Here is a 13,346-nt window from a genome sequence, read left to right as displayed (position 1 = left end):
TGCTCAATATTTGGTGTGACCACCTCTATCCTTTGACACAGCCTGAACTCTCATAGGCAGCTCTCTTGTCATATCTCTAACTAGGACATTCAAAACTCTTATTTGGTTGTTGGCTGCCTTTTTTTACGTCTGTGTTTTAGATCATTGTCATGCTGAAAATCAGGTGTTTTCAGATAGTACTGCATGGTTGATCAAAATGTGATGGTACTTTTCTGTTGACCAACACCACTACCTGAAATGCAGCCCCAAACCATGGCAGAGCCTCCACCGTGTTTTACGGATGGATGTAGACACTTAGTATCGTATCTCATGTCCTCCATATATACATAGAGCCCAAAAATTTCATCACTCCATACGACGTGTTGTTCAGGTGAACAGTAGATGAATCACCTGAAGGGTCAGATGATTCTCTCAGGTCCTGTGTCAGCTCTTTGCTGGATCATTTCATGTTACTTGGACATGACTTTCAGCTATTCTTCACTCCTATAGGTAGATTTTTAGGCTTGTCCTCCACTTCTTCCACCCCAGATCAGTGGCTTAAAAAATAGAATAAAATAAAATTCCTCCTCCTAACTATTGTTCAAGACCACTTTAGAAACTTGGAAGCAGAAGATAAAGAAAGGAGAGATGGCTTGAGACTTTTGCAGAATACTGTTAAAAGCTATGGAGCTATTAAACAAAAAGACATTTACTCACATGATTAAGCAGAGGACCTAGAATTGTGAGCTGAGTAAAAAGAAACACAGGATAAACAAATGCTATGGTTGTGTCGTGTCACAGATGAACCGTCGGTCAGGTCACAGCTATTTTCTGCTGCCCCCGTGTGGCCAAGAAAAAATCACTTATGACAGGTTTAAGGTTTCTCAGGTTTAACGGCTGAAGTTTACAATACCGCTGACAATAATGTCATGGGATATCATGTCTTGGTATTTTTAGGCCCCTGATAATTCAACCAACAGTTTGTCAGTGTGGCTCTAAATATAGAAAGTAGCTGAGTCGCCGTCTTAAAGACACATCTCACATCCGGAATGGTAAACTGATATTAGCAGACTACTTTGCCTACTCAACACATGCATGGCACACAAAACAGAGGATACGCAGGACATGAGCTGACTTGTGAACCTGTGGGTAGTGCACTCATGGAGTCAAACGTGGTGTAATGATAACTACGTCATCACTGTGGCTCTGGGACCTCATGCAGACACACAGGCTGCTGCAGTCACTAATTCATGCACACGGGGAAGATTTCCTTTTGATGCTGATTAACACTTTAACATTATCGCCTGTTTTGGGGGGTAAGTAACTGAAGACCACCTCAATTCACTTCTAGATCTGTGCTTTGTTCTAAGGAGAGCAGAGAGCAACTGCACTGTTGGTTTTATACCTGGAGTGAAATTCTGTTGTTCTGCTTGTCTCTGTGTTTGTGTTCATCTCTGTGTTCAAATCGCCTCAAGCATTACTCTCTGAAGCAGCGGCTGTCTAAAATGTTAGAAATTAAATTATGCTGATCTGTGCTCTGATGCACCCTATGCTCATCAGTAACAGTGTTGTCTCTAGCTGGATTTTTATGAACTTTTCCAAAGTCAAGAGCACGTTTTTATCTTTTTATTCTGATGTAGTAAAGATCAGCTCATCCGTTGATCAGCTATAGGAGCAGAAGTGTTCTGTTAGAGCAGGGATGTGACACTCATTTGACATTGTGGGCCACATGCAGCCCGCTCTGATCTTTCGTGGGTCAGAGGAGTGAAGAAGTTTAACCACACCCTGAGATATTTTAATATAAGAATACATCTCAGTTTTTCCTCATGATAACAAAATGCTGTTTTGGGCTTAAATTGTAAGAAAGCTCATTAGCTCATTGCGCAGTCTCTCCTATAATTATAAAAAAGTTTTTTTTAATTCCTACATTGAACCCAGTGTGAAAATTAAAATTTTATAGTAGGTAGTAAAAATAACAGAAACTTTCTGCCATTTAATTCAGGCCACTTCACTGTTTGTTCCAGTAATACATTTTTTTCTCCTTTCACCCTACATCACATCTTTTGTCCAACAATTAGCCATAAACACAACCCCATCAGGGAATTATGTTGCTCATGTCCCCCCTTTGCCTTGTTCCCATTCTTGTGACACCTTAAATTAACACCTTAAAACCCAGATGCTCAATCTTGTATCAGGCCCTTGAGCTTGAATATTAAAGGTATGAACAATCCGGCTAGACTCTCAAAGGTATTCTCTCATCTGAAACACTTAAATGCTGACATCTCGTTCCCATTAGAGATCTCATTAGTCTCCGGTGTCGATGAGTGGGTGATGTCTTTCACTCAGCTTTTAATTCCAAAGCCAGAGGGGTAGCAATTTTGTTTAATAGAAGTCAAATTTACTGCTTACTGGTTTTTATTTGATAATAACAGCAGATAGTTGATTACTGCAGGCAGTTTATAGCCTAACCCTTTATTATAAGTGAATATATGCTTGTAATTTTAACACATTTATTATGTCCATAAATGTTTTTTGGTTAAACACTGAACCCACCCTTTAATTTTTAATTTAGTTTAATTATAATCCTCTTTATCCAAGTCAGTATTGGAATTTTATCTCCAGAATGGCTTTGTAAATCTCCTTTTTCTGCATATCGTATTATTCTTGTACTGATCAATTATTTATCTATTTGATAACAGTACTTTTACCCACAAAGTGACCTCTCTTGAATATCACTTAAGTGCTCTCCCCAAACTGGTACAAAGAGGTTTTAGGGATGGTCTCAATTCTTAACAGGCTGCTGTTGTCAGGCGATGCATTCAATGTCTTTGTCATGTCCTAAATCCATGGCTTCATTGTACTTAATAATAAAAGATTATTTCTCCTCTCCATTATTGTTGGGAATAGCTTAAAGGATGCTGACATGGAAAATATTTCCTTCAACTTAGAGTTAGTTCTTGTCTTTCCCTCCCTGCTAACAAGGCATGGGATGATCATCTCATACAATCAGCCAATGACTCTCAGTGATGATTCCAAAATTAGAGTTCACTTAACAAAACCTTTTTTTGCTTTTTAGTTGAAAACATATAAAAATGAATCAGATCAGAATAATGGATGCCTTTTTTCCTATTGTGGATCCAATTTCCAAAAGCTTGATCCATTTCTCTGTTGCTATAGTTAGCCGTGTTTCTCCAAGTTGGAAAAGAGAAGATTCTCAGTGAAAGGCAACTTTTTGGATCCTTTAAAAAATTCCCACTCAAACCATGTTCTCACGTCCCTTTGTGTTTAGTTTTTTCTACTAGTGTGTCATATATTTCACCTTTTTCTCAATTTCCCTTAAATTTCAGTTTTCTGTGTGGAGAAAATGTTCCATCTACTCCTTTCTAGTCGAAAAATGGGAACAACTGTGCAGTTTTCCTTCTACTATTGTATCCTGGATAAAAATATGTTTGTGTTTGTGCTGCTGACTAGCTATAATAAGGCCAGATCATTTTCACCAATGTTTCATTTCACCAGTCTAACCACCACATAGCAGAGCCATCAGCTGGGATATCATGTTGTCTAACACTTCTAACAGCTGGTTAACAACCTTGTTCTCTTCTTTCTCTCTTTCTCTGATGCTGTTTCACCAACCTGACCACGGTCTGTTCGCTCTCTTTGGCATGTTGTTCTCTGAAGGAGAGGAGCTCTTGGGGACAGAAGGGGCCAGGTACATGAAGATGGATGACATGAAAGACCATGATGACGATTTCCTCTCCCCCAAGAAATCACTGGAGTACGAGAGAGGGCTGGGCACAGCGTAAGGGGGGCTGGTCGGGGAAGCAGGGGAGAGAGCCAAGCTAGTAGCCTTAAGCTAATAGGTGGATGGATCGTAGGGGTTGCACCATAGACACACACACATTAAACACCAGGATGAACACTTGGGAGGAGATGCAAAGAAATATCTTAAATCTGACTTTTTTTTTTCCTTTTTTCCTACAACAGAAATTATTCGCCAGCCATTCCACGGATCCCTCGTGTCTCTCCAGAGCCTGTTATCCTGAGAGAACATGAGATAGATCAGGTACTACAGAGCAGTATCACTGAGATACCGAAAACCTAAAATAGTAAATGGATGCTTATATTGCACTTTCATAATATCATCAAACGAACAAAATCGGAACAGCAGAGAAAGCTAGACTCTTTAGTATTGGTCTACCTTTTTGTGCTCCTGCATAAAAAAGGAAAAAAACAGAAAAAAATAGTTTTATAGTTATTTTATGTGTTATACTGTTATTTACTTTTGAAAATGGCCCCATTCAAAGCCAACATAATTATTAAAATCAAGTATGAATCAACCTATAGTTGCATTGTACAGTCATATGAAAAAACAAGTTTAAGGGTATGCAACAAGACCACCCTTACCTATATTTTCCATAGGAATTAAGAGCATAAGTAGCAGCCAGGTGCTTTCAATTAAATGCACTAGATTAATCGATCATCAGCAAGTGTGAGCACCTCTATAAAAGCATAGGTTTTGGCAGTTTTCTGGTCTAGCATTCAGAAGTAAAGACATTAAACATCAATCTGGGAAGGGTTATAGGGCTATTTCCAAACATTTTGGAGTTGGTCATTCTGTGGAAAACATTCAACACACTCATCAGTCTTCCCAGGAATAGACGTCCCAGCAAATTCAACTCAAGGTCAGACTATCCACCTGTCAGGCAGGTGGTGGAGCGGTGATGATTTGGGCTTGCCTTGTAGCCACAGGCCTTGGGAAACTTACAGTCATTGAGATCATCATCGATTCATGTGTATACCGACGTATTCTACAGTTAAATGTGAGGCCATCTGACCAACAGCTGAAGCTGAAGCAACAAAACAATGATCCCAAGCACAGCAGCAAATCTACAACAGAAAAGAATCAAAGTGCTGCAATGACAGAGTCAAAGTTTCCTCTTTAAAATTTTTCCCACACATAATTTTAAGAAGGCAGTGAATATTATTTAGTATGAGAAATGTAAGTGACTTTCAGAGTTATTATAAGACATATAGTGATTTCATATACATGAAAAAAAGATGTCCTTTTATTAAGTGTAAATGCAGTTTTAATTTCTGGGTCATTAGTTTCAGCAGTCATCGCCAAAATGTCTTTTCAACATTCCCTGTAAAACTAGAATTTTAACGACTATAAGCACAGGTTTTCAGTACCCATCACAGCGCTTCTCATATAAGTAACAAAAGTTTTTAGTTATTTATCATTTAAACATTTATTTGTTTATGTCTGTTGTAGCAACACACTCCACTTCCACTGCCCAAAGAATACGACGAGGACTCACTGATTCCCAGCAGCCCTGCGACTGAGACGTCAGACAATGTCAGCCCCGTCGCCAGTCCCATACACACGGGGTCAGCACTGCAAGCATAAGAATCACTTCATCGCTGCTTACTATCTGATCGGAAAACTAACCGTCACAATCGCTGTCCGATAACAGGTTCCTGGTCAGTTTTATGGTGGATGCGCGTGGCGGTTCAATGCGAGGCAGCAGGCATAATGGTCTGCGTGTCATCATACCTCCACGGACGTGTGCTGCACCCACCCGCATTACCTGCCGCCTGGTAAAGCCGCAGAAGCTGACCAGCCCCCCTCCACTGGTGGAGGGAGAGGGGCTGGCCAGCAGAATCATTTCCCTGGGTCCTGCTGGGATGCAGTTTCTGGGGTGAGGAAGCTTCTTTTTTTTTAAGTGTTTTATGTATTGTTAGAAAAGAGTTTCTCTACTCATGTGTAATTCTGTGTGTGTGGCAGACCCGTGATTGTGGAGATCCCCCACTTTGCTGCTCTCGGTCGTGGTGACCGGGAGCTCGTAGTGCTGAGGAGCGAGAATGGCTCGGTCTGGAAAGAACACCGCAACCGTTACGGGGACGAGGTGCTAGAAACAATCCTCAACGGGATGGATGAGGGTAAGAGTTTAAAGGCTGATCTCAGACTGACACTCGATTAAGCCACGGCCTAGTGTCATTGTTAAATAAGCACAACCACTTCTTCTCCCTCCAGATTTAGAAAGTCAAGAAGAACTTGGGAAGAAGCGAATCCGCCGCATCATCTCTACCGACTTCCCCCTTTATTTTGCCGTTGTGTCACGAGTGCAACAAGAAAGTGACCTGATTGGCCCGGAAGGAGGCTCCCTGACAAGTAAACTGGTGCCGATGGTCCAGGCCACGTTTCCCGAGACAGCAGTCACCAAACGAGTCCGTCTGGGGCTGCAGGTGAGATTGGACGAAGTGGAGAAGGAAGGAGAGGAGAGACAGAATCGTTAATGCCTGTGTTGCATGTTGGATTTACATTGATTGTGTAATGATGTAATCTTATGAGCATTTGTGCCAAGTTTCTTTGATTTACTTTTCTGTTCTTGTCTATTTGTCGTTTTTTCTTTTTTTTTTGGAGGACCTTTTTGCCTTATATTTCACACATTGCATGCACTTGGCACCTTTGTATAACACTGGACTGCTTCTTTAGTATATATGTTATTGTTTCTATTGATTTCAGTGACGTCTTTCTCGCTAATGTATTCTTGTCACTGACCATATTCTCTGTACTTAGCATTTTACACACTAAATTAAGATATCTAAAAAATAAGTCCATATAAGTTTATATCTATTTTTGAGTCTTTTAGTATCTTTACTGTCTAAAGAAAAGTGGCAAAAAGCCTTTTTTTTTTTTTTAAAGAAAACAAGATAAATAATTATTAGCTCAACTTTAGCACCACATTCTGTAAAGCAGTAATTTTTTTAAGAGGACATATAAGACATAGGACTGCATGTCCCCAACAAATCAAGGAGTCACATATCATGGCACTGGGCTGTTAACTGTAAGACTAAAATACATTCAGTAATGTGATTTTACTTTTAAAAATACAGTTAAACTGTAGATTAATTCTCTAAATACAACAATCCAGTCATCAGTCATAAAACTATATTGATTTCATTTCTGCCTTCCTAATTCTTCGCGGTATGCATCTATTTGTTTCTCAGATGTGCATATTTGGGATTTCAAGGTTTCGTTTGCATGTGATTTTTATTTTGGTTGCTTAAACAATACCCACTGTTTTTGCCATTTGTTTTGCAGCATGTTCTTTTGTTCCAGTTCAAGATTCTGATTGCATTAATTCCTCATTCAAAATCTTCTTTCCATACATAGATCGGCAGCTTAAGCAGCTTGTGTGACTCCAAATCATGTTTCAGTAAATCAAAATGAAAAGTGGACCTTCTACTACTGTTTTGATGAAATTGTTTTTCTTTTAGACACATGAGTGAATTCAATCTGAGCTCGATAGGTTTTGCAAACTAACAATGCTGATAGTGAATGTAACTGAATGTGAGTGAGATACAATGTTCAGTATTTTCTTACATGGCTATATTTTAGGAACATATCTGTTGAACTAAAATGCTGTTGTAGTAATCACGTCATAAATGGCCTTGTGAAAAGCCTCAGTGCCTTTTTACTTGATATCTCTCCTGTATTAATGATTGTAAAAGCTTCTTGTTAACATACTTTGTTACATTTTACAATAAAAAAAATACTTATAAAGTCATGCAACCAGTTTGTGTTACTATTTGGTTTTTAGATGTATTGTTTCTGCGTTGAAGTCTTTTGTTCACTGTGGCCTTATTTCTCTTTCTCTCTCTTTCTCATCATCTTTAATTTTCCCCACTTGGTTGTCCTTTCTGTTATCCACTTCTGTTGTCTCATCATCCACCTACAATCAACTCATTACACGTGGTATCCTGATCTTTTTTTAAATCCTTCTTCATATTTATTTATTTTCGTTTAATCTCCCTTTCATCAAACCCGTGCCCCCTGTTGCGTACTCCCTTTTGCCATCATCGACATCCAACCTCAGGCTCAGCCAGTTCCAGATGAGCTGGTTGCAAAGCTTCTCGGTAACCAAGCAAACTTTAGCCCCGTAGTCACCGTGGAGCCTCGGAGGCGCAAGTTTCACCGACCAATCGGCCTACGTATACCCCTGCCTCCATCTTGGAGGGAGAGCCCTCGAGACTCTGGGGAGGGTGACACTACCAGTCTGCGTCTTCTCTGCTCTGTCATAGGTACTGCATGCCACAGCTGTCACGTGGGTGTTTGTGTCAATGTTGGCAGTTTACTTCCAAAGCAAGGAAAGATTTGTGTATGCAGCTGACAGCCAGGCTTGGTTAAAATATTTGGTTTAAAATGTTGCCATCACTAGACTTATTCTTTATGACTGCTGATCACTCAGTGTGCCCTCTCTCATTCTCTATGGCTCCCAGGTGGTACAGCCCCAGCTCAATGGGAGGACATTACTGGCACTACTAAGCTTATCTATGCTAATGAATGTGCCAGTTTCACAACCAATGTTTCTGCACGGTAAGTTCAGATAGCAGCATGCACAGTGAAATTATATTTGTCATCATAACACAGAAAAAAGAAAGATTATTCAAATTCTTTGCCATCTACAACCACTGCAGCAAGCAGCTTTGCTGTGATTATAAAGAGACAAAGAACGGATACATGTGACTGAACGTGATCGTTTTCTCCCAGATTCTGGCTCGCAGACTGTCCTCGGACAGCCGAGGCTGTGTCCTTTGCCAGCCTGCTGTACAGGGAGCTGTCGGCCGTACCTTACATGGCCAAGTTTGTGGTGTTTGCAAAAATGAATGAGCTACGTGAGGGCCGCCTGCGCTGCTACTGCATGACTGATGACAAGATGGATAAAACTCTGGAGCAGCATGAGAACTTCACAGAGGTGGCTCGCAGCAGGGACATAGAGGTCAGTTCAGAGACCTTCTTACACAGGACAATCGAGATCTTGGGCCATGTTGTGCTTATTGGATTACTTCTTTGGACATCTGTTAATGCCTCTGTGATTGCAGGTTATGGAAGGAATGCCACTTCACCTGGAGTGTTCAGGGAATCTTGTTCCGGTGAGGAAGGCCACCCAACAGCCTCGCTGCTTTAGCTTCCAGGCCTTCAGAGATAATCGACTTCCTGTCTCTGTTAAGGTGTTGCCTTTTGACTTGTCTTCAGTTTTATTTTCTTTGTTTCTTTGTTACTTCATGAGGTCTTTCTCTACTCATGCATCTGTCATCATTTTTTTAACCTTTAACCTCTGCATCTAAGGTGAGGGACAGCAGTAAAGAGCCCACTGGATTTTTGTCTTTCCTTCGCAAATCCACCAAGTATGAAGACAGCCAGCATGTGCTCTGCAACCTCAACATCGCTATGCCTCCATGTATCAAGGTAAAGCTTTAAAAGACACCTTCAATGTATTTGTTCACATTTCTCCCGAGATTTCCGACTGTATTGATGTTTTCTTTTAGATTGTTGGGAGTGAAGACCGAAGGCGAACTCTCACCCCGCTGGCTTTAAGAGAAAGATACAGTGCCCTAAATGAGCCTGCAATGGGTACGAGTCTCTCACTCTCACTTCTTTATGTAACTAGATCTGTCTACCTTCTAGGGAATAATGTATAATATATGATGATGGCTTCATTATGTCTTATCATAGCACTTAATTTCCAGCCAGCCTAGAATCATTAAGCATCTCAGCTTTATATTTATGTTTTCTGCAGCATCAATGAGTGCTATGGAAAGGACAGAGCTGAAGATGGCTGTAATTGCAGAACAGTTGGGACTGAGCTGGGCTGGTGAGTGGATCTGTTTTATGTGCGGTAAACCATCCGTGTTTATCTTATGTCTGACAAGTTTGCTAGCATGCTGCTGATTAAACAAAGTTAACACATGGTGCCCAGCCAATGAAACTAATTATTTTCTCTGCCAAGAGCCGTGGCTATTTTACAGAGACTGTTCCTTCTCTTCTGTGTATGCCTCATCGGCGTGACTCATACGCCAAATTATATAAATATTTCTCCTGCTTTCTTGATCTTCCTTCTGTCATTTTCTAAACAGAGTTGGCACGTGAGCTTCAGCTGAGTGTGGATGACATTAACAAGATTCGTGTGGAGAATCCAAACTCACTGCTGGAGCAGAGCTCCGCACTGCTCAACCTGTGGGCCACTCGCGAGGGCAAGAGGGCAAAGAGTCAGTAAATCTGAATTTGCTGCAGACATTTGCCATTTCACTTCACTCAAAGCTACACTTTTATGATTTCTAGAAACCCACCTCTCTTCTTCGTTTTCCATGCATGTCTGTGACTCTTTTTTTCACTGCAGTGGAGAGTTTGTACACAGCTCTGAAGAGCATCGACCGCATGGACATCATCAACATGTTGGAGGGCCAGCCACCTCAGCCTGTGAGACAAGGATCCCGTGATCTCAACAGACGTCGACACAGCGAGAGAGACCATCTGTCCCCCGGTATGACCAATGGTAAGCGCCCTCCCCAGATCCCATAGCCTGGTCTCATTTCTGTCTCATTTCCTTGATCTCCTGCCACTTTTCCAATAAACATGCACCCTCTTTCCCTAAACTCCCCAGAAGATGAAGTCAAGTTTGTTTCCCTCTAAATGACTCTGTGGTCCCAATGTCCTTCTTATTTAATCCCTGTGATGCTCTTGTGTTTTAAAGCTGCCTCAAACTTTTGCAGGATTTTACCTCAGCAACACACAGAGGGACTCAGGACACTCCTACTGTAAAAAGGGTAATATAGAAATGCAGTGAAGTACCTAGAAAACCTTAAATAAATGGTATACTTGGGGGGGTTAATGGTGTATTGGTTCAGTTATTCCACTCTCCTATTCTCAGAGTTTAGTCTTTTTCTTGTTTGTTTGGTAGTTAAGATGTTCTGAGCTTAATTTCAATTTTAATTCATAAGAATTTTATGCATCATAAAAAAATTTCTATAAAATGTGCTGTCATTTAGCATGATATATTCTCTATATAAAACACCTTGTCATACATGATGAGTCCATGTAGATCATAAGTAAAGCCTCGCACATTTGGCCTTCTTACCAACTGTCAGACCTCAGTCTTTTCCTCATGGTTTCCTTCACACGTGCATACCCTACATCTTATTGATTCCATTTTCACATCTGGACTGCTGTGAGCTCCCCGTCTTCCTGGACTGGCTCCTCCTCTCTGCCTGAGTGCAGATGATGAGTTAGTCGGACAGGTGATAGGTCCTCGCCGTGAAAACTGGAGCAATAATCAGAGATGTAACAATGCATACGGATGTGACCATGATGGCTAAAGCGTGAAAAGGGAGACGCTCAGATCACAGCTGCAGTGAATCTGATAAGTTTGTATCTGTCTCTTCTGTCTGTCTGTCTTTCTGGCTATTTGCCTCCCAAAGGTCGTTCCTGCTTTGACTTGGCGGATTTCAAAAACTGGATATTGTTTACTTGACTTATTTTACAGTGGAAAAAAAGAATCAAGAGGTTTATGATTTACCGATCTAGCTCAGTACATACTAAAATCAATCACATCAATAGAGTGAGGCACCCAGCATGACTTTTCAATAAATAAAAGTGAAACTAGCAAAAGCAACAATTAGCAACAAAAAATAAGAGTATTTAAAAATATTGTGGAGAAAAATAAAGGACAATATGCACATATTTATTTTCAGTTTTTTTACTTTATTCACAGACGTTAGATGAGAAGATAATGTCTCATTGCATGTTAGCTTAGCTTAGCATGAAGGGAGAAGAGACTGGAAGAAGCAGCTAGCAACCCTGGCTCTACTTTTAACCAGGTAACCTCAGTAAAACGACAGCTTAGACCTATAAACTTTAGACAAAAAAAAAAAAAGTCACTAATGAACTGCTTTCACGTCTGGACAGAAGTAAGCTAACTATACCTCGCTTTTCCCCCACATTTATGCTAAGCTGGGCTAACCAGCTGCTTTTAACTGCAGAAATGTATGGCGTCAGTCTTCTCAACTAACACTTTAGACAGAAAGGGAAGGAAATTCATGGATATTGAAACATGTCAGTGATTATTTTAAACCACCACCACCACAAAAACAAACGCTATTTCTATTTTTTTAAGTACTGTGTTTGCAGAAAATATTCCTTCAAACTTAAAATCCAAAGCAAGCAAAGGTTTGTTCAAGAGAGACTCCAGGTTACTAAACAAAGCATACACTCGATCATAATAGAGTAACCCCTCTTCCTTTAGACCTCTGTCTGCCTGTGTCTGCATGGGACGTAGTTTGAGTTTTTAGAGGTAGCGTTGGTGCACCGAATGTGCTTTTGGGAGCCCTGTTTCATTCCCTGTGACTCTGTCCCTCTCTTTGTTTTTCTCTGGTCATCTGCAGCCTAGCCGCCCCACTCTTCCTCCTTCTCACTTCCTCTCCGAACTCTGACCTCATGTTGACCTCTGACCCACATCTTTAGCTTTTATTTTTTGCGACAAATGCATTTTTTTTTCTTTTATTCCTGACTCTTGAAAACCCCACCTTTCTTAAGTGTCCACTCTGTGACAGATACCCCTCACACAGACTGTGTACTCAGCACCCACTGGGAGGGGGGAGGTGACCCTCGCTCTCTCTCACTGTTTCTGTCTGTGTTCATCACCCTGTTTTATATTCCTCTTCCTCTCTTGCTGCTCTTCTCTGTTTCCCACTCCTTCCTTTCCCTCCTTTCCCATCCCTTCTTTTCCCTGCTCTCCTGCATGTCGGCATGTGAACAAGACTTCGCTCATTGCTCATCTCCCACGTGTTTGCATGGAGACACCGGGATGAGGGCCCGCTCTGAGACTGGACTGTTGGAGATAAAGCTTCAAATGCTGCATCAGTGCATAACGTTGCCTGACAAACAGACATGTGTCTTTGCATGGCATGTATACTGAGAATGACTACAGTCTGTCTCTGTTACTCCTCAATGATCTGTCTTAAAGGGGGATACAGAAAGGCCACAGACCTTTTTTTGTGAACTGTGTCTGCTGTTCATGTATGAATGCTGTGGTCGTTTTGTGTGTCGCTGATTCTACGTAAACCGTGTCCATCTTATGTTGTGCAGCTATCTATCTTTGATGTCTCTGTGAGTTTTGAGATGTTCAGTTTGAATTTGTTCTGCAACTGTTTCTAAATGTGCTCATTGATTACTGTGAAGTCTTTGTGTGAAATCTCTATATGTGTATGTGTGCGTGTATCGGTGTGAGCATCTCTACGTGTTTTTTAAATGTTTCGTGGCTTCCACATACATATATGTGCCCGTTTAATGGGCAAAAATTGTATTGTTTATTTATATATATATTTATGTTTCTGTACATACGTCTGTCAGACACATTTTCCATATTTCACACTTTTTGTTATTTCAGATTTTCTCTCCAGATCTCTTTCTTTTCTCGTTATTTACAAATTTACTGCCACAAGGAGAGAGGGATGACGAACCCAATAAGTTACAAATTCAAAATTCTGGTCTTGATAAATAAAAAACAAAATATCCTGATAGATAG

General features: G+C 40.7%; 1 protein-coding gene across 1 annotated transcript in view; it reads left to right on the top strand.

Moving 5' to 3' along the window:
* The window catches only part of ank1a (ankyrin 1, erythrocytic a), a 43,692-nt gene that overhangs the window by 16,719 nt on the left and 13,627 nt on the right, over window positions 1–13,346 (top strand). Inside the window, 15 exon segments of the mRNA XM_013275355.3 lie at window positions 3,658–3,778; window positions 3,964–4,042; window positions 5,252–5,367; window positions 5,454–5,678; window positions 5,765–5,919; window positions 6,014–6,225; window positions 7,860–8,064; window positions 8,263–8,359; window positions 8,534–8,762; window positions 8,866–8,994; window positions 9,113–9,232; window positions 9,313–9,397; window positions 9,564–9,638; window positions 9,901–10,032; window positions 10,164–10,319. Coding sequence (XP_013130809.2) covers window positions 3,658–3,778; window positions 3,964–4,042; window positions 5,252–5,367; window positions 5,454–5,678; window positions 5,765–5,919; window positions 6,014–6,225; window positions 7,860–8,064; window positions 8,263–8,359; window positions 8,534–8,762; window positions 8,866–8,994; window positions 9,113–9,232; window positions 9,313–9,397; window positions 9,564–9,638; window positions 9,901–10,032; window positions 10,164–10,319 — 2,136 coding nt within the window.

Source organism: Oreochromis niloticus, linkage group LG12 (genome assembly GCF_001858045.2).
Source record: "Oreochromis niloticus isolate F11D_XX linkage group LG12, O_niloticus_UMD_NMBU, whole genome shotgun sequence".
In the NCBI taxonomy this organism is placed as follows: domain Eukaryota; kingdom Metazoa; phylum Chordata; class Actinopteri; order Cichliformes; family Cichlidae; genus Oreochromis; species Oreochromis niloticus.
The sequence above is the reverse complement of the archived record's forward strand: the minus strand, read 5'-3'. Positions and strand labels throughout refer to the sequence as shown.